We start from the raw sequence: 19,329 nt of genomic DNA, 5'->3' as shown, positions 1-19,329 counted from the left end.
CCAAGATTTTCATAGCCTTTTTACCACTGGATTAATTTCCTCTTTGTTTTCCTAGCACATTTATTTTATGCAAATAATGTAAAATGCAAGAAAACAAAATTATCTATCATTAAATTGCTTTCCAACAGTGTTTTATTCATTATTCCTCAGAAGAATAATCAGATATTCTGGCATATCCATTAGCTTTAATATACAGTATTTCCCATTCTACATTTACAAGCTTTGTCAGTGAAACAAAATGAAATCTTTTAATATTCTTGCTCTATTATTCATCTCTGTAAGCTATTTAATCTCAAATCCTTCTGCTTCTCTGCATTTATGGATCAATTCATTTTTGGAATTGTTGAAGAAAACTGGATACATAAAGAATTCGTTCAATAATCTACACATGTGGTTACATTTCCTTTATTTGGGATAGGTATTTTTCCAACCTTAAGACATTAGGTTTTTTTCATATTTGTAACATAGTACTGTTAGCACTTTAACTTCTTTCTACAGTTTACAACAGGTGAAGTAGGCATTTGACTTGCACCTAATGCTTTCAGCTTGAATGTATTGTTTCTAATACAGCTCAAGATTAGTAGAAACGCACAGAACATAGCTTTCCTGATCAATTTTGAATTTAGACAGAAGTTAAATAATATAGCCCTAGTGCAGATCAGTAGAGGTCACAAAAATAAAAAAATATCTTATTATTCACAATCAAGCAGTCTATTTCCTAGCCTTTTTCACCTTTTAAGTATGTATTTTTGAAATGTCCAGTTGACTTATGCTTTGAAAAGAAGGTAAAACTTGGCAAGAATATAAAACTATACCTTCTATCTGTAGGATACAACTCCACAGTAATGACATCAAGAGAGTTCCATGCTGAGATGGTAAGGCCATTGTATAGACACAGCATGCCTATCATCATGGATCCACTTGTACCAAACCATAGGAAAAAGCAGCTAATTCCAGAAAGAATCATAGAACCACCTGCGTGAAAACCAAATGTTAATAGTTACTATTGCTTCTGGCAAAGGCTTTACAAAACAATTATTATAATGTTGTCAACATGAGTAGTAACTTAAGCAAAGTTATAGCAAGCAAAGAACCTGTAAGGATCAAAGACTTTGTAGTTGCATTGGATGTCAGAATAATACGTTAAGGGTCATGTCCTTAAGGCTTTCCACTATTCAGGAAGAAAGGACAGTTTAAAATGGAATTAAGAAGATTGAAAGTCCATACAAGAACTCAATTGGATTTGGAATTTTCATGGTGGCAAGTTCCCTACTGTCAAAATTTCTTTAAAAGACTGAAAAAACTTGCTACTGGCTAGTAATTCTCTGTGTTAAGATTTCTGATCTTGAACTATGAGAAGCTTATGCTTTCTTATAATCTGTTTGAAAACCTTGATTCAAAAATGTTCCGCTCCAAGGGCCAGCACTGAGACAAAAACAAGCTTCCTTCGGCACACAATATCACAGGATAAAATGATAAAACATACAATTTCAACTATCATGATCTCTCAAGTTGGGGGTGGGAGGAATTTATAGCAGGAATTTGTGAGTTTGATAAGCAAAATGATTTTCTTTTCTTGCTTTTTATCACAGAAAAGCCTGAAACACTTTGTTAAACGGGAGTCAAATTTTGGGGTATTTTCTTTTCTCTCTCTCTTTTTATAGGCAATTCAGCTAAGAGGCTATCGTTTTGGGAGAAAATAGGATTAGGGAGGTTTAAGGCTGAAAGGCTGCATTAAGCCTCTCACAAATTCATTATTCCTTAAAATAAAGGATCGCTGCACCATCTACTATCTGATAGTGCACTGAAAACTAGCTGGTGGGCGAAACAACTCTCGGTATATAGATCCCTCACCCTGTGCTTGATTATTTGTAAATCCTTAAGTGAAAAGGAGAAGAATGTTTAATTTTTTTAAAAAAAAAATCAATCAATTTCAAAGCGAAGTTCCTACCCAACATTGTTAAACGTCCAATTCGATCCATCAGAAGAGCTGAGACAATATTTCCTGGTAATACTGCTAAAGTCCCCAGAAAATTGACAAAATAAATCCAGTAGGCACTGTAATCATCATCGAATGAAATTTGGCACCCTGTCTTATTGTGAAAGAACGTACAATTCACAAATTCACTGCCAGGGTATTTATATGGCTCAAGATCTGTGGAAATAGAAGAAATTTGTGAAAGTTGTAATATATTTCAAACACAGGTTCTTTTACATATTGCCTAAAAGGCCAACATTAATATTTAGTATAATAGTCCAGCATATTAATATTGTGGTATGTTAATGTTTTAATGATGTTTTTTTCCCCAGTTTTATATTGTTGTGTTCGCTAACTTAGATATGCCTCTTCCTCAGCAGGACATCAATATCTTTTACTAAAATTATGTGTGTTTATTTTTTAATATGTTTTTATTGTCATCAGGTGGAAAGATGAATGAATAAATAAATGTTTTATAAATAAGGTAACATGTCTGTTAAGTCAAATATAGGTTTTTTTTTAAAAAAAGGTTTATTAATCACTTAAAAAACAAAAACAAAGACCAAACAAACAAGAAAAAAACAAAAACAAAGAAAAAATAATTGGTACAAAAACATAATGTCAGAAGTGCACAAAGGAGTGACAAATTTTAGGGTTAGTGCCCAGTGTATCATTGATTAGAAAAATCATTAAATTACATTAAATTGTTTTAAGAATGAAAGTAAGAATTCACCAAAATCTCCACTATTTATAATTTTAAAATACCAAAAGAGGGGGATGGGACGGACGGAAATATGTGACTGTTACACAAATCTAGGCAGGGTGAGGGCGGCTTGAGAAGCCTGGTGCAGACTGTACAAAAATTGAGGGAGGTCAGTGGAGGATTTGGGAGGCCCAGTTCAGGCTGTACATAAGTTGGGGAGGGCGACAAGGGAGGGGTAGCAGAGTTAATACATGGCAGAGGATGCTGCTGGCAGGAATCACTTTCCAGAGTGACTTGCGACCTTCCTTGTTGGTTTCGCTATTCAATGCCCTTCTGGGAAGCCAGCAGAAAATATCACAAATGGCAATCATGTGATTATGGCTCCCAATTTGCAAACATCAAGTGCTGTAGCTGGAATTTCAGGGACCAATTGTATGTCCATTTTTTCAGCAATGCTATAACTGAATGCGTGCTGAATGCAAGAAGCTAAGGGCTACCTGTATTCTCCTTGTAACTCTATTATAATTATTAATCAGAAATGTTAGTTGAAGGCCAAAATGACATGATATGCAGCTATTAAGATATTTTAATTTAAAATGGGGAAAAACCTTCTCTCCCCCAAGGACAGATGTAGTTCTTGGCCGTGGTATTAGCCTTAATCAAAACACCTAAGAAAAATGAATAAACCTGGATGATAAAACACTCTTAGTTCTTTCCCAAAGTGATGTTAAGCACAGTATGTTCTCCCCAATCCTCCACCCCCTGCACCTCCAAGGTACATGTAGAAGTTGACTTCATTTTGCCTTTGGAATCCTGAAGGGTCCCTCTCTGTGTCTGCCTAAAAAAATTTAAACATTAGTTGGCCCAGTTCAACTTTCTCATATTCCAATAGAAAGTCTCAGTTACATTCCAATCACCCTTGGCAGAAAGACATTCATGCCAAAAAGATGAAGAAATTATCCATGGGGCCAAATATTCCCACTCTTTCTTCTTCAAAGTGATTTTTTTTTAAAGTTAGTTACTTCTGACATTGTCAAATAATTAAGCTCAGCCAGAAATTCAGCACTTGACATCCCTACAGCTGGTTAAAAAAAAAGTTTAAAAAGTATTCTGCTTAACTTCTCTTCTCCATTGAAATAACTACCAAACAGTTGAAGGATTTGGGGAACAAAAGAGTGTGGTATTTCCCCTCCCCCAACATACCTGAATTGAAGAAAAAAGTCTCTATAAAAGTGCAGTTTCTAAAATATGTATTCAATGTAGTAACATCCTCAAAGTAACAGTGCTTAAAAAGGGAGTCTTGAAAAGTAACTGCTTTGAATGTCATCATTGTGAATCTGAGAAAAACAAAGAATTTACTGTACTGATTTAAAGCATGATGGAAGACGTCTAACTGGAAGCATCTTTCATATGATTGAATAAGAGTGTGGCTGAATACAAACATCTTCTGAAGGTTCAATCTTTTGCAGTAATATGTTCAAATTCCCCATGCTCAAACTCGGAGGGGCTAGGACAGTGTTTCTCAACCTTGGCAACTTGAAGATGTCCGGACTTCAACTCCCAGAATTCCCCAGCCAGCATTCCCCAGCATGCTGGCTGGGGAATTCTGGGAGTTGAAGTCCGGACATCTTCAAGTTGCCAAGGTTGAGAAACACTGGGTTAGGACAGGAAAGACAAGAGTTCATATTCTTTCTATCTTGTGAAGTTCCACAGGTTTCCTAACCTTCATGACTACTGGATGCTGTGATAGCTGAATCACACCACAGTTATCAACAGCCAACTTTACTCGAAAATATGATTTGAAACCATTTTTAATAATACTTACTGATCTGAGAATTAGAGCTAGCTATAATTATGAAAAGAAGGTAAAGAGTGAACTAAGAAAAGCAGAACCTATATTAATACCCATCTCTCCAGTAATGGTTTTCTCTTATATTCGCTACCGGTTCGGAACCAGGAGCGCTACGGGCAACGCTTCTGCGCATACCCAGAACCTTCTGCACTTGTGCAGAGTGTCTGTCATGACGTCTGGGCAGGTGGGTGTAGCCTCCCGCCACCGCCACTACCAGTTCGCCTGAACCGGGGCGAACTGGCAGAATACCCCCTCTGCATCTCTCCAACAGGAAAAAGAAAAAGAAAGATAAAACGAACACTGGTATGAGGGACCAGATGACCCTGAACTGGGCAACACTCTGTATACTTAAATCATAATGTCTTTTCATCTGAATTTCTCTCAATCGGTGGTGGTCAAATATAAAACATGATAATTCAAAGGTCTTTTAATAGCAAGGATAGAGGTATTTGTAAGATGCACAATAATGATACAAAACTTTCAAAACCAATTATAATAACAATTAAAAATCAAAAGGGGGTGTAATTTGGTAATAATGGAGAAGTTACAGTGTTAAACTAGAACCTGGAAAATCCATATTCAAATAAAAGTCTGTAGAGATTCCCAGTCATCCAGGTCATGGTTGTGCCAAAGGTGCTTTTTCAAGAATTAACTGGACTTTCTTGTTTTTTCTTTTGAAGACATTTCGCTTCTCATCCAAGAAGCTTCTTCAGGTCTGACGGGATAGTGGGGAATGGAAGGATTTATATTCCTTGCAGGCAGCTGGTAATTTGCATCCTTTTAGAGGGTCATTGAAGCACTTTGAGATTTATCTGTCATTAGGGTCACCTGAGTAGTGCTCCTGGTTCCCATACACAACAATTTCTTTCCTCTGGAAATCCATTCCTACTCCTATACCATTCAAAAGGTGTTGCAAATTACCAGCTGTCTGCAAGGAATGTAAAGAAGCTTCTTGGATGAGAAATGAAACATCTTCAAAAGAAAAAAAAGAGAAAATCCAATTGCCTCCTGAAAAAGCATCTTTGGGACTACATTCAAGTACATAAGGTTGGTGAGTAACTTTTAACTAATCACTACTTCTCAGCCTACCTCACCCCACATAACCATTGTAGAGAAAGAGAGGCAGTGCTAAATATGCTATCTTGAAGGCATTAGAAGAAAGGCAGAATGGACAATCAGCAAATCATTTTAGAAATAGATTTATTTTTCTCAACCTGTCATTGATGAATGTCCCATTTAAATGGATCTGATTTTCCAGAGTAAAGTTAAAATCAAAGTCCACGATCCTCTTATTGCTAAAATTCTTCGCTCTACTGGCATATTCATCTGCTTGTAGATGCCTAATGACATCTGGAAACCAGACAGACAATCCATAGTACCTATGAAAGCAATTGGTGTAATTTCAGCATTCAATAGAAATACATGACACAAAAATGAACTGCAATGCAGCATTATGTTGAATATATACTGATAAAAAAGTAGTTTTACAACGTTCTAGCTGCATTCAGATGTAACAAGAACATGCATAACATTCCCAAAGATTTCTGAATTCCCTCTCTCTTTGCAAAAATTATCATGAGAACTGATGTTGCTATGTTAAAATTAATATTATATATTGTGACATATACTATGTTAATTATGATTAATCAAAATAAGCCAATTGCATAACTTATAGAAGAATGAAGGTGAAGTCATGACAACATATAGATGGTGGCATGGGGGTAGTAGTGGGAATAAGAAGAGAAAGACAATGCCTACAAACTCTAAAATCAAAACATACACATGCAGCTTATGCTAAGGGTCTCATACTTGAAATTTTTAATGTGGTTTAAGAAAAAAGAAACAAAATTAAGAATGCTGAATCTTTGAAATAAATAGAAATGGGAGATTATATATATAGAGAGAAAAAGGTACAACATGTCCATTTTTTGGGGGGGGGGTTGCTCCCAAGCTTGTATTAATATAAATAGCTTGCAATGTTATTTTGTAATTTTAGTAATTGGCATGTGCAAAACATTTTGAAAGAGGCTTTTGAAATGCATTGACTGAAATGACTTTTATTGCCTTACTTTTTCTGAGAGGAATAATAGTAGCATATTTGTAGATTTGTAGCACTACAGTATTTAATCATTGTCTTCCCACTGAAAACCACATATAAAACTACCAAAATTGTTTAAGCTTATTCTAATTTAGTCAATTTCCCACAGATACCCTTGAGAATGTTATAAGTAGTACTATTTCTGATTCTGTAAATGGCCTTCCAGCTTCAACGGTCCTTGGAGGAAGCAAGCTATCTCGACCCCTTCCAGTCAGGCTTCAGACCCGGTTACAGCACAGAAACCGCTTTGGTCGCATTGACCGATGATCTTTGGAGAGCCAGAGACCTCTCGGCGGCTTTCGATACCATCGACCATGGTATCCTTCTGCGACGACTGCGGGAGGTGGAGGTGGGAGGCACTGTGTTACGGTGGTTCTCCTCCTACCTCTCGGACAGGTCGCAGTCGGTGTTAGTGGGGGGGCAGAGATCGACCCCTAGGCCCCTAACATATGGGGTGCCGCAGGGTTCGGTCTTATCCCCCCTACTATTTAACATCTACATGAAACCGCTGGGTGAGATCATTCGGAGGCACGGGATAAGATACCATCAATACGCGGACGATACTCAGTTGTATCTGTCCGCCCCGTGCCAACTCAATGAAGCGGTGGACGTGATGAACCGGGGTCTTGAGGCCGTTATGGACTGGATAACGTTGGTAGTTATGGACTAGAGCCAAGGTGGCGCAGTGGTTAAATGCAGCACTGCAGGCTACTGCTAGATCAGCAGGTCAGCGGTTCAAATCTCACCAGCTCAGGGTTGACTCAGCCTTCCATCCTTCCGAGGTGGGTAAAATGAGGACCCAGATTGTTGGGGGCAATATGCTGACTCTCTGTAAACCACTTAGAGAGGCCTGAAAGGCCTATGAAGCGGTATATAAGTCTACTGCTATTGCTATTGGATGAGGGCTAACAAGCTTGTACTCAACCCGGAGAAGACCGAGTGGCTGTTGTGTTTTCCTCCCAATAATTCGATCAGTGTTCCATCGCTCAGGCTGGGGGGTCAAATTTTATACCCCTCAGAGAGGGTTCGCAACTTGGGAGTCCTCCTGGATCCACAGCTGACTTTTGACCACCATCTGACGGCTGTGACCAGGGGGGCATTTGCCCAGGTTCGCCTGGTGCGCCAGTTGCGACCCTACCTGAACCGGGAGGCCCTCACAACAGTCACTCGGGCCCTTGTGACCTCTAGGCTGGAATACTGCAATGTGCTCTACATGGGGCTGCCCTTGAAGAGCATCCGGCGACTTCAGCTAGTCCAGAACGCAGCCGCGCGAGTGATTGTGGGTGCACCTCGGTTCACCCACATAACACCTATCCTCCGCGAGCTGCGCTGGCTACCTGTTGATCTCCGGGTGCGCTTCAAGGTGCTACTTGTCACTCATAAAGCCCTTCATGGTAGTGGGTCTGCGTACTTGAGAGACCGCCTCCTGCCAATTACCTCCCTGCGACCAATTAGATCACATAGATTAGGCCTCCTCCGAGTTCCATCTGCCAGTCAGTGCCGACTGGCAACTACACGGAGGAGAGCCTTTTCAGTAGTAGCTCCGACCCTTTGGAACGATCTCCCCATGGAGATTCGTACCCTCACCACCGTCCAGACCTTCCGCACAGCCCTTAAGACCTGGCTAGCCCGTCAGGCCTGGGGACAAAGATAACTGTCCCCACCCGAATGATGAATGAATGTTGCTTACTATTTTACTTCTATGTATTGTTTGTGTCTATTGTCTGTATACCCCCCCCCCCTCATTTTTTATGTAAGCCGCCCTGAGTCCCCTCAGGGAAAAGGGCGGCCTATAAGTATTAATAAATACTAAATACTAATCTATGGGTGTCTCATCTCCTTTCAAAATGACTTCACAATGTTCTAAGAAAAAAAAATGGCACAGATTCTGACAGAGCGGTGATGGCGAACCTATGGTTTGTGTGCCCAAAGTAGCACATGAAGCCATGTTGCCCAGCACGCGCAGCCTTGCCTGTTTGTCTTGCAGGTTTCTGGCGCACATGCACACATGACGCTGTCCTTTGTGTGCGCTGCAGTGCCAAAAATTGCCCTGCACATGGGCGTCAGCCAGCTAATCGTCGGGCACTCATGCGTGCTAGAACCCAGAAGTTGGGCTTTTCCAGAGCGTGATCTCTTCACATATGCAGCAGTGCCAAAAACTGGCCTGCGCATGTGCAACACCCAGCTGATTGTTGGGCATGTATGCATGCTAGAACCTGGAAGTTTGGCTTTTCCAGAGTGTGCCCTGACAAGCACTCATGCGCACATGCATGCGCACACATGATGTTTCTGTGCGAACTTTTTGGCATTCACCATTACTGTGATAGAGGAAGCAAACTTCTTTGTATTCCATTTGCTAACACAAAGCATACTTTTATAAATCTCTATCATATTTCCCTTTCTTAGCTTTTTTTAAAAAAATGAAAATTCCTGTATTATTTCTTTCTGACAGGCGATTGTTTTAACTGCCATGATCATTTTGGTTGTCCTTTTCTGTACTTTCCCAGTCCTACCTATTTAGCTGTTTTTCTAGAAATATTTATAAACCTGTATTTTGTATTTTGTAAACTTGTATTGTGATCACACAATTCATTTGCTATAAAAGTAATATCCTTTAAAATTATTTTCAGTTTTTAAACCATGTGGATAGGGAAAAAGCCATTCATTTGAGCAATCACTATTTAATGAGTTTTAAAATCATTTTTAAAATATACTTTACAGAACAACCTTGTTTAGAAGCTATTATTTGGTTAAAGCAAATGGTTAAAAAGTAGAAGTAAAAAATAGAAAACATTGATATAATAGTGTGGACTGGACTGGAAAAAGGATATGTGCTGGTTTATGTTTAATTTAAATATTAAGTCAGTGCAGAATGTTTTTTAAAATAAAAATATTGTTTTGAATATTAAAAAAAATTAAAGGATGAAAAAAGAGCAATTTACAAATTTTATAAAACAATAAAAAGTTTGTTGTTGTAGGTATCCATGTCACTAAATGGAAAAGCAACAGTAAAGGAATGCCAAGATACAGATACTTTGGAAGTAGCCCAATCACTAGCAATATTATTGCTCATCTCAAATTGTACATCTTTAAAAAAAAGAGTATTTCTATTGTGTAGCATGTTGAAGTGTAATTTTATGCTTTTCAAAGACTTATTTTCTTCAGTTTCAAAAAGGATTTGAAGTAATTTAAGATGACAGTAATTTGATGATACCATACACTGATATTGTGGAAAATGAATGAAACCAGCACGGCTGCTTCACAGTAAATATATAATGGGGGAAGTCTCTAGGTTAGAGAATAATAAAGAAAAATCCTATTAAATGGAATATGGCATGTTTAACTTGTTTGAATCTTTCTTCACAAAGTAAATGCAGTATATCCATCCAGTCCACTGCACCATACATGGATGAGTATGAATTTGCAACAAAATGAATGCAATACAATTATAAAATCTATATATTTCTCATCAACCTTACCCAAAAGAAAGAGTAAACCAAACTATTGCAAGCTTAATTGTATTGTCCTTGACTGGATACGTGAAACACCTCTTAAATGTTAACCAGATCTGTGAGAAAATAAGAAAAACTGCATTGTTTCTAAAGTTTCATGTAAACCTAAATGAAAAATACATTGAGAATAAGCATCACAGAAAGTTAGATTCTGTGCTTCACTTCAGGATCCTCAAAAAAATGCTACTTTGAGGGAAAGATGGTTTTCAGTGACATATATGACAGGAAAAATGCTTGAGGTGCCCAATTTTTTCCTCTGAAACAGCAATAACTAATCCAGTTTCTGGAATATCAGGCTCATATCTAAAGTTGAGTAGTCTTGTTTTACAGATTTAACTAGATTTCTGAATACTCTGCTTCATTTGCTTTTAACAACATCTGCTTAAATCAAGAAATAACACAACCCCTAACTGAGCAATGCAAAATGAAAGGGAAGCCTTTATGAACCTCACAAATAGGAGTAAAAGCCACAGAGTATCAGATAGTGGTAACAAATGCTCTTGGGCCAAATATGGCATCAATAGGCACAGAGAGCTAACATCTTTCACCTGAAACTTAAGTACTGGAGATTACAGACCCCAGATTTCCCAGATTGCATAAAAGTAGAAGAACGGCATCACATATTGGTCATTTTTGCAATAGGGACCCTTAGCATCGAAGTATCCACATTACTGTTATTTTGGTAGAGGTCTCTAGATGATGCTTTTAATTATTATTGGAGAAATTATTTTACTTTTAGTTTAATTTTCTGAATTAAGCTTTGGAAGTCAAGCACCAGGGATGCAACAGAACTGAACCACACCAATTCTGGTCTACCAATTTAATGTACAGGGCAGAGGTGTTGCTCCCGGTTCGGCCTGGATCGTAGTAGCAGCGGCGGGACGCTCAGCCCACCCACCTGGATGTTGCACAACCGGTAGTAAAAATTGCCAACCCACCATTGGTACAGGGGCTATGTAAATGATATAAACTTTGTCAAATTTAAGAAGCAACTTAAAAAAACAAAAGAAACCAAGTTTTTCCTGGAAGATTCAGTACATCCCATTTTGGTGGCTTTATTCGGTCAATACAATAATTGGATAAAGAAAAAATTTGAAATTATACAATAATGCTTTAACTTTAATAAAAAAAATTTACCAGACTTGACCAAATATATCGAGTTATCTTTATCAAAAGATAGAAATACATATCTTTGAATTTAGTTCCAAAATCTCCACATTATTGTTTATAAATATTAAAAAGAAGGAAAGGAAAAAGAAAAAGGACTACTAAAAATATAGATAAGTATTTGAGTTCTGACTTCCCTTTTTTTTTTACTCCAGCTGATTAACAATATTTATAAACTTTAGAAGCCATAACCTGATTGTATTTGCCGTGTTGCATGATGTATATGGAAGCTATTCTTGCCAAATTCAGTTAGCATACTCCATTACTGTATGACAGTAATCAAATGGACATGTGAGAACCCACATCAAACTTTATCTTTGTGGATTATTGAGTGAGCCACTAAACTATCTCTCAATCTAATCTATTTCACAAGGATAAATTGAGAGCATATCACCAACTTTTGGGAGAAGGGGAAGGATAAAGCAATAAAATAAATAAAGTACCATAATCTGAAATATTAATCCCTATAAAAAACATGGAATCACAGAATATTTAACTTTGGGGGAGAAATTAAAAGCTTAAGAAGTTGTTTTATATCTATTTTAGTAATTTTAACACTGTCTTATTTAAACTTTATAATATTGGTAAATGTTTAATTTCTCTAGATTCTCTAGACCGTTTTTTACTTAAATATAAATAATATTATACAGATTGTGTTACTTACACTATCCAGTTCTGTGCGCACTCTGACATAGCATCTCCTGTACCAGGTGCCTGTGTCACTTTCTATTTCTATAAGTTCATCTATTTGTTTTGGCGTTTTGATCCTGTTAACCTATGGAGAACACAAGAAGAGTATTTTTTTTTTCCTGCTTGAGAAACAAGCATTTGACTGTTGAAGAAATTTAACAACCTTATCTAAGAGGTGATAAACAGCTTCAAGTTGCATGTTTATAAATTAAAACATCTAATCTTGGCTGTAGTTTCCACCTCTTGAGAAAGAAAGAGAATGACCATTGGCTTACCTGAAGGTACGCTGCGAGGAGAGTCCAAGGTTAAAATCAGCCAATCTGCCCAGGATTGAATTGAAATTTTAGCCACGCCTCTGGTGTTGCCTTGACTGCCAGATTTTTCAATGAAGGCGTAGATCTGTGCGCGTTGAAAGTTAGTCCAAGTAAGTCCATAAAAGCGTCCAAAGTACAAATCAACAGTGGAGAAAGACCCCCGAGTGGGGTTGGATTTTCCTTGCAGCGTACAGAAAACGACCCTTCAGGTAAGCCAATGGTCATTTTCCTGTACGCTGCTTGAGAGTCCAAGCAAGTCCATACCCAAGTTAAATGTCACTAGGGAGGAAACTGATGAGTCCATGGTCTCTCCACTGGTATGAATAACCGGTAGGACTCATCTCCCAAATGCCCCCTCCGCAGAAGTGAATTTGTCCAATTTATAGTTCCGAACAAACGGAGATAAGGAAGTCCAAGTAGTCGCCCTGCAAATCTTCTCTATTGGTGCCTGGGTCGCCCAGCTGTGGTGGTGGCGGTGCTCCATGTAGAATGTGTGGTAATATGGCATGGCCATATGACATGATGGCAATTAAAAAGACGGTCTAAAATGTCAGATGTTTCAGACTGGTGGAACGTAGTGGCTCAAAGGGCGTGTCTATTAGGGCCCGTAACACGACCACAAGTTCCCAAGACAGGTACCGATGGATGACTGGGGGTCTCAGGTTGGTGTCGCCCCACAGGAAACTACAGATGATGGGGTGACGGCCAAGTGACGAGTGACTATTAGGTGCAAGGATCGTAGATAAAGCAGCCACCTGACGCCTGAGAGTGTTAGGTGCCAGGCCCTGGTCCAGTCCATCCTGTAAATAGTCCAAAACTTTAGGGACAGTAGCCTTGGCAGCATTACCTCATGCGTCGTGCACCACTTTTCAAAGGACCTCCAGGTGGCGTCGTATATCCTGGTCGTGGCAAGTCTTCTGGACATCTGAATAGTGTGGATGACCTTGTCGGAGAGTCTGCCCTTATTCAAGAGGTCCCTCTCAAGTGCCAGATGGCTAGTTGCAGCCATTAGGGCTCCAGATGTTGTGGAGCCCCCTAACTGAGAGAGACCTCTTGCTGGGGAATCCGCCAAGGTGGATTGATGGACAGACTCATGAGATCGGCGAACCAGGTCCTCCTGGGCTAGAAGGGCGCCATGAGCAGGACTTCCGTGCCCCCCGTCAGGATCTTGAGAATCACTCTGAGCAGGAGGGGCAACGGAGGAAATGCATATAGAAGTTCCGGTGGCCAGGGGCAATGTAAGGCGTTGACCCCCTACGCCTGTGGGATGTAAAACCGTGTGACGAACCTGGGAAGATGAACGTTCTCCAGGGTAGCAAATAGATCGACTACTGGTCGGCTGAACCTCTGCGACAGACGATGGAACAGATCCGGATGCGGGCGCCACTCCGAATTATTGACCGTGGCCCTGCTCAGCCAATCTGCCTGGATGTTGTTCACCCCAGAGATGTGCTCCACTTGAATCGAGCACAGGTGTCTTTCTGCCCACCTTCCCAGGGATTCGGCCTCCACCATCAGGGATTTGGATCAGGTGCCCCCCTGGCGGTTTATGTGTGCCTTGGCCACTACATTGTCCATGAGGATCATCACATGGTGTCCCTGGATGTTGCTCTGAAAGTGAAAAAGAGCCAATCTCATCGCCCTCAATTCTAACCAGTTGAGGCTGTGTGTCAACTCGGTCGCTGACCACCTGCCTTGTGCTATTTGGTTGTGGAAGTGAGCCCCCCAGCCGAAAAGACTGGCGTCCGTCGTGATGGTGAGACAGTCTGGTTCCCTGAAGAAGGAGCCCTTCGCTAGGACAGAAGTCATCCACCATCCGAAGGACCGCCACACACGAGGAGGGACCAGAATCAATGCTGGTGAGTACTTCTTTTTTTTTTATAATAGACACCTGTGTTTTGTTTTGTTTTCCTGCCTTGTCTCTTGTCGTTTTTGTCTTTTTCTGTATTATTTTTATTTTTTATTTTTTATCTTAATTTTTATTTTTATTTGCCCTTTTTTTTTTCTTTCCCCACCGGTGTGGGCAGGTATTGTTTAAGATTATTACTTTTATTAATATTTCTAAATAATAATTACAGTTAAATGAAAATGGATATATAATAATGCTTGAGTTAATATGAGTTATGTTAGTTGACTATGGAGGAGATGTACCAAAACTTATCTGTAATTGATTGACACATTTTCTACAGATGTAAAGAAAGATGCTGTACCTGTTTTAAATTTAAATTAAAAAACATTTATTTAAGAAAAAAAAATGCTGGTGAGTTGCTCTGTTTGGCCCGTTAGTGCGGTAAGAGATGCCACTGTAGCCGTCGAGAGTGGAGCCTGGCCCAAGGCCCGATGGACAGACAGGATATCATTTTGCCCCAAAGTTGGGACAACTGCACAATTGAGGCGTGCCACAACTGGTGTACCTGTTACACAAGGGTCCTGAGGCTTGTCATTCAGTCGGTAGACAGGGAGACCTGACACGCTAAGTGTCTATGATGGCACCGAGGTGTTGCAACCTGGTGGTTGGCTCCAGATGCCTTTTTTCTAGGTTGACAGAGATCCTGTGGTCTCGTGGGATTTTCATCGTGTACTGTAGGTCTTCCTTCGCTTGCTGGCGGGACGATGACTGGATGAGAATGTTGTTCAGGTAGCATTGGAGCTGCACTGGACGTGATCTGAGGTAGGCTGCTACCGCTGCGAGGATTTTTGTGAAAATTCTGGGAGCCGATGACAGGCCAAATGGCAGAACCCTGTACTGAAAGTGCTGGCCTGCATAAACAAAAACCTCAGAAATCTGTGGTGGGCCTTGCGGATAAGTACGTGGAGGTAAGCCTCCTTCAGATCTATGGATGTTAGAAGGTCCCCTGGCCTGATGCAGCCCAAGATGGAGGGACTGCATCCTGAACCTCTTGTACGCTATGTGATGGTTTAGCTTTTTGGGACAAGGAAGAGAATGATATAAAACCCTGTCCCCTCGTGACCGGGTGGAACCGGTTCTATGGCCCTGATCTCCCTGAGGTGAAGGATCTCCTGTTCCATGAGAGCTTTTTTGACAGGGCAGGAGGGGGTTGGGCACTGGATGAAGTGACGAGGTAGAGGTGAAATGAATTCTAGTGTCAGACCTAAGCGAATCTTTTGTAGGACGCACTGGTCCGATGTGATGCGCTCCCATTGGGCATGGAGCAGCTGAAGATGCCCTCCTATGGGAGCCGTCCGATGGTGGTCACTTATACTGGGAGAAAGGTCTGGAGCCAGACCCCCCGTGGAAAGGCTGCTTGGAAAAATTTGCCCTGGTCTGGCCTCGGAATCCCTGGGAGGAGTCCGTCTGGAGGCCTGGGCCTGCTGCTGGGCCTTGTGGAATTGCTTTTCCAAGGCCTTCTGGTAACAAAGAGCATCCCTATCAAGGCCTGGCCCTAGCTGCTTATCCTGTCTAGTGTAGGGCTTGCTTGCCTTTAGGGCCTCCCTGGTTGCCTTGCTAGCCTGCCTGGAAGGAGTCCTGCTGGCAGAGAGGCTTGGCTGGCTAATATCCTCAGGGCCCTGATCCGCCATCTCAGCGATCTTGGGGGACTGGAAGGGAACTAGGGGCTCTTCACTCATCACTCTAGCGACCCTGGATCAATGCCATAGCGCTCCTGAGATGGAGGCACTGAAGGCGGCAGCCAGATGCATCTGGTGGAAATAGAGGCCAGTAATCAGGTGCGAGTCAATTACTCCCAGCACCAGAACAGATCGGGAAGCCACAAGCCTGACCGCTGAGGCCAAGAGAACTCCTGAGCTGCAGGGAATCAATCCCAGGACAAAGACCCCACTGGAGGTCTGGACAAGCAGTCTGAAGTGGCGATCTGCTGTGAGTAGGGCAAAAAGGCACCGGCAGGCAAGAAAAAATGCAGGAAAAATGCAAAAATAAAATGGTGGCCGTGCCAAAATTTGATCCAAAATGGCCACCAGAAGTAGTTAAAGAAGCCTGCCGAGGCTCCACGCCAGCAGCTGGCTCCTCCAGATGAGCACGGATGGCAGCGATGAAAGCCCCTGCCGGAAGCACAATCGCACAGGTGGGAAAAAAACAGCGCGATCGCGTGGCTGTCGGCACTCCGACATCATGCCTCAACCGGCAGCTGCCTACGACCTCCGCAGCGTCCGAGCGAGCCCGGGACACCGTGGAAGCCTAGAATGGTGAGGGAGGACAAGAGACAAACCAAAAAGGTAATAAAAAACTATTTTCACCGCTCCTGCTCTCTGGGGAAGGAAGGGAAGGAAATTTTTTTTAAAGTAACAGCAAAAAAAGGAAATTAGAGAGTCCAAGCAATCTGCAAAAGACCGAGAGAAAAATAAAACGTGTCCATTGGGCTTTGAGTGAATTGAAAAATCTGGCAGTCAAGGCAACACCAGAGGCGTGGCTAAAGTTTCAATTCATTCCTGGGCAGATTGGCTGAGTTTAACCCATGCTTGGATTCTCCAAGTAGCATACAGGAAAAGTACGATTTGCATAGAAAGTCAATTGGACAGGAGAATATGAAAGTGCATGTTCTATAGAAACAGGGATATTTTGCGTATTATTAGAGAAATCAGCTTACCTGTAGAGCTTTTAAAAACTATAAAAATGGTTGACTGCAGCTCTTTAAAAACATACTTTAATGAATGAAGGAAATAAATTCATGACAATATCAATTTTTAATTTTGTTATGATTTTGGCATAATACCCTTCAAAACTGAGTTATAACCAATATGGAAAAAGAAGCAACTTTACAGACCCTACTAAACTTAACAATACATAAAAAAGAACATTATAGGTAGTCATTATTGGGAAAATTCCAACGAGGCAGGGAGGAGGGATCAAATGGGGAACTACGGTAGTCTTGAGTCTTTTTACAGCCACAAGAGACATAAAGCTGACTCCCTTTAAGTTTCATGGAACCTTATCTATTTGTTCCCAAGGGAAGGTAAGCAGTCTTGGGAGATTCCTGTACAATAGGTAGAACAAAATAAAGTAGTCAACTTGAACCTTTCATATGTGGATCTGGCTGCTTGCGCCTAAGTCAACTTATGACCACAACTGGGACCAGAGTTTCCACTACAAAGCGATGAAGTCATAAAGTGCAATTCACATGATCACATGACTTAGTGAAAGCAATCCTGGTTGTGATGCATGGGTTGTTAAACCTAAAGCAGAGAGAGATCCAGATGAGGAGTGCAGGGCTGCTGCAGGGTGGTGGTGGGGGAGGCCCAGTGCAGGTTATGCATGAATTGGAGGGTTGTTGCAGTGTGGTGCAAATTGAGGGAGGCAAGGGTACATGTGTATTTGTGCGTGAGCAGAAGGAAACGGGGGAAAGAATATGTTGCAGCCCTAGGGCTACAAGAATTAAGAATTATAGCCAGATAATTTTATCAAGGCTATCTGGACCCCAATGACGTGATCAAGAAATGTCCTTAAACAAAAACATATCTCCAAGATCTATGTGAATAATTGCTGTAGGTATTCTTCATGGTGTTATTTTCCTCAAGAAGAATATATGGTTTTTACTGATAACTTTTCCAGTCTAAATTATAACTAATTTTCCATTAATGAGATATATTTGTATACAAAATACGCACTGTGAAAACTTTTTCAGGTTGGCCACGAGCTCGCATATTTGTATCATGAATTTGTTTGAGAATCATCCAAGCTTCATCGTGTTTTCCAACCTAAGGATATGAAGACATTTGAAAATTTCAGAAAGAATTATGAAAATACAAGTTGTTGATAAAGCAATCTGTATTCATTCAAAATACATCTACACTTAAAGAAATATTTTGCCAGATTTTTCTATCTCAATGGCATATTGAGATATGCCATATTGTGGAGTATATTTGGCATCAAATAGCCTTAAATCACCTCATTTATTGTAATACTATAAAGCAATATTTATTGTGAAGATTGTTCCTTAATATGTTTAGACCTTCAGCAATACATTTTTCACCTCAAACAAGACAGTTCACCAAATAAAAATTAGAATAAAATCAGACTAAAAGCAATATAGATGAAAACTTGATAGAATGTTTAAAAAGATTTTTTATTACATCTCTCAAAGAGAAAGAGGAAAATAACATTTGCCAGAGAGAGAACTTCAAAAATGTTAAGTCCCCACTGAAAATGCTTTGCCTGATTTTTATTTATTTTTTGTTTAAATGGTGGATCTGAGGTTGATATTAAGACTCAGGTAAGCTCAACGTCTTGAAGGAATGTAGATATTCTACCTCAAGCAAGAACCTTGGACTTTCTGGCATGAAAGTAAGTGCCACCACAGCAGAAACACAAGGCAGGGCGCACATTATAACAAATACTCGCCAACTGTGGAACTGATATGCAGATCCCATGCTGAAACTCCATCCTGAAAAAGGAGATAAAAGTATCACTCAATTTTCATTAATTATGAAGAGATTATGGTAAAAAGGAACTGCCTTTTTATCATTCTACAGACCAAGTATTTCTTTTGCACAGATCTGCAATAGCTTTCATTTGCATTACACGTATTAAATATCTTCAATAAGATTCAGAACTATATTAGATTATACACTTTGCATATCTTCATCTGAGATCCAACACATTTAACCATCAAAGAAATTACATCTTCTCTTATAATATATATTAATACTGTACCTATACTATTACCATTCTACAAAAAGATCTAAAACCTAGTTTTCTCAGACACAAATTGACACCAGACAAATGTCTTGCATAAAATATGTATTTTATTCAAGTCTACAAGTTTTAGATTTACAGAGTCCACAGATTAAATGACTCCCAGAATTTTCCCAGAACCTTCCTGAGGCTGGTGACTGGAGTTGCTGGATACAAGGGGGGAGTCAGAGAGACAGAAACTGAAGTAGGGGACCGCACACCATTAGGTCAAGGTAGTTGTGTAATGATGACTCAAATAAGCAGGGGATCGTGGTCCAAAATGAAGAACTTTCTTTGGAAAGGCGAAATGGGGAACCAGGTATCACACATCAGTCGCACAAGAAGAGCAAGGTATGCAAAAAGAGA

At 40.3% G+C, this 19,329-nt stretch overlaps 1 protein-coding gene across 1 annotated transcript in view; it reads right to left on the bottom strand.

The window, feature by feature from the left end:
- The window catches only part of SV2C (synaptic vesicle glycoprotein 2C), a 61,075-nt gene that overhangs the window by 10,065 nt on the left and 31,681 nt on the right, over window positions 1-19,329 (bottom strand). The window contains exons 4-11 of the mRNA XM_032212648.1: window positions 18,540-18,673; window positions 17,898-17,987; window positions 11,975-12,085; window positions 10,111-10,199; window positions 5,748-5,912; window positions 3,885-4,018; window positions 1,952-2,155; window positions 816-975 (exon numbers count right to left, since the gene is read on the bottom strand). Of these exons, the coding sequence (XP_032068539.1) occupies window positions 816-975; window positions 1,952-2,155; window positions 3,885-4,018; window positions 5,748-5,912; window positions 10,111-10,199; window positions 11,975-12,085; window positions 17,898-17,987; window positions 18,540-18,673 (1,087 nt within the window). The remainder of the gene's footprint in view (window positions 1-815; window positions 976-1,951; window positions 2,156-3,884; window positions 4,019-5,747; window positions 5,913-10,110; window positions 10,200-11,974; window positions 12,086-17,897; window positions 17,988-18,539; window positions 18,674-19,329) is intronic.

The sequence above is a fragment of the Thamnophis elegans genome, chromosome 3 (assembly GCF_009769535.1).
Source record: "Thamnophis elegans isolate rThaEle1 chromosome 3, rThaEle1.pri, whole genome shotgun sequence".
NCBI lineage: Eukaryota > Metazoa > Chordata > Lepidosauria > Squamata > Colubridae > Thamnophis > Thamnophis elegans.
This window is presented reverse-complemented; position numbering and strand designations above follow the sequence as displayed.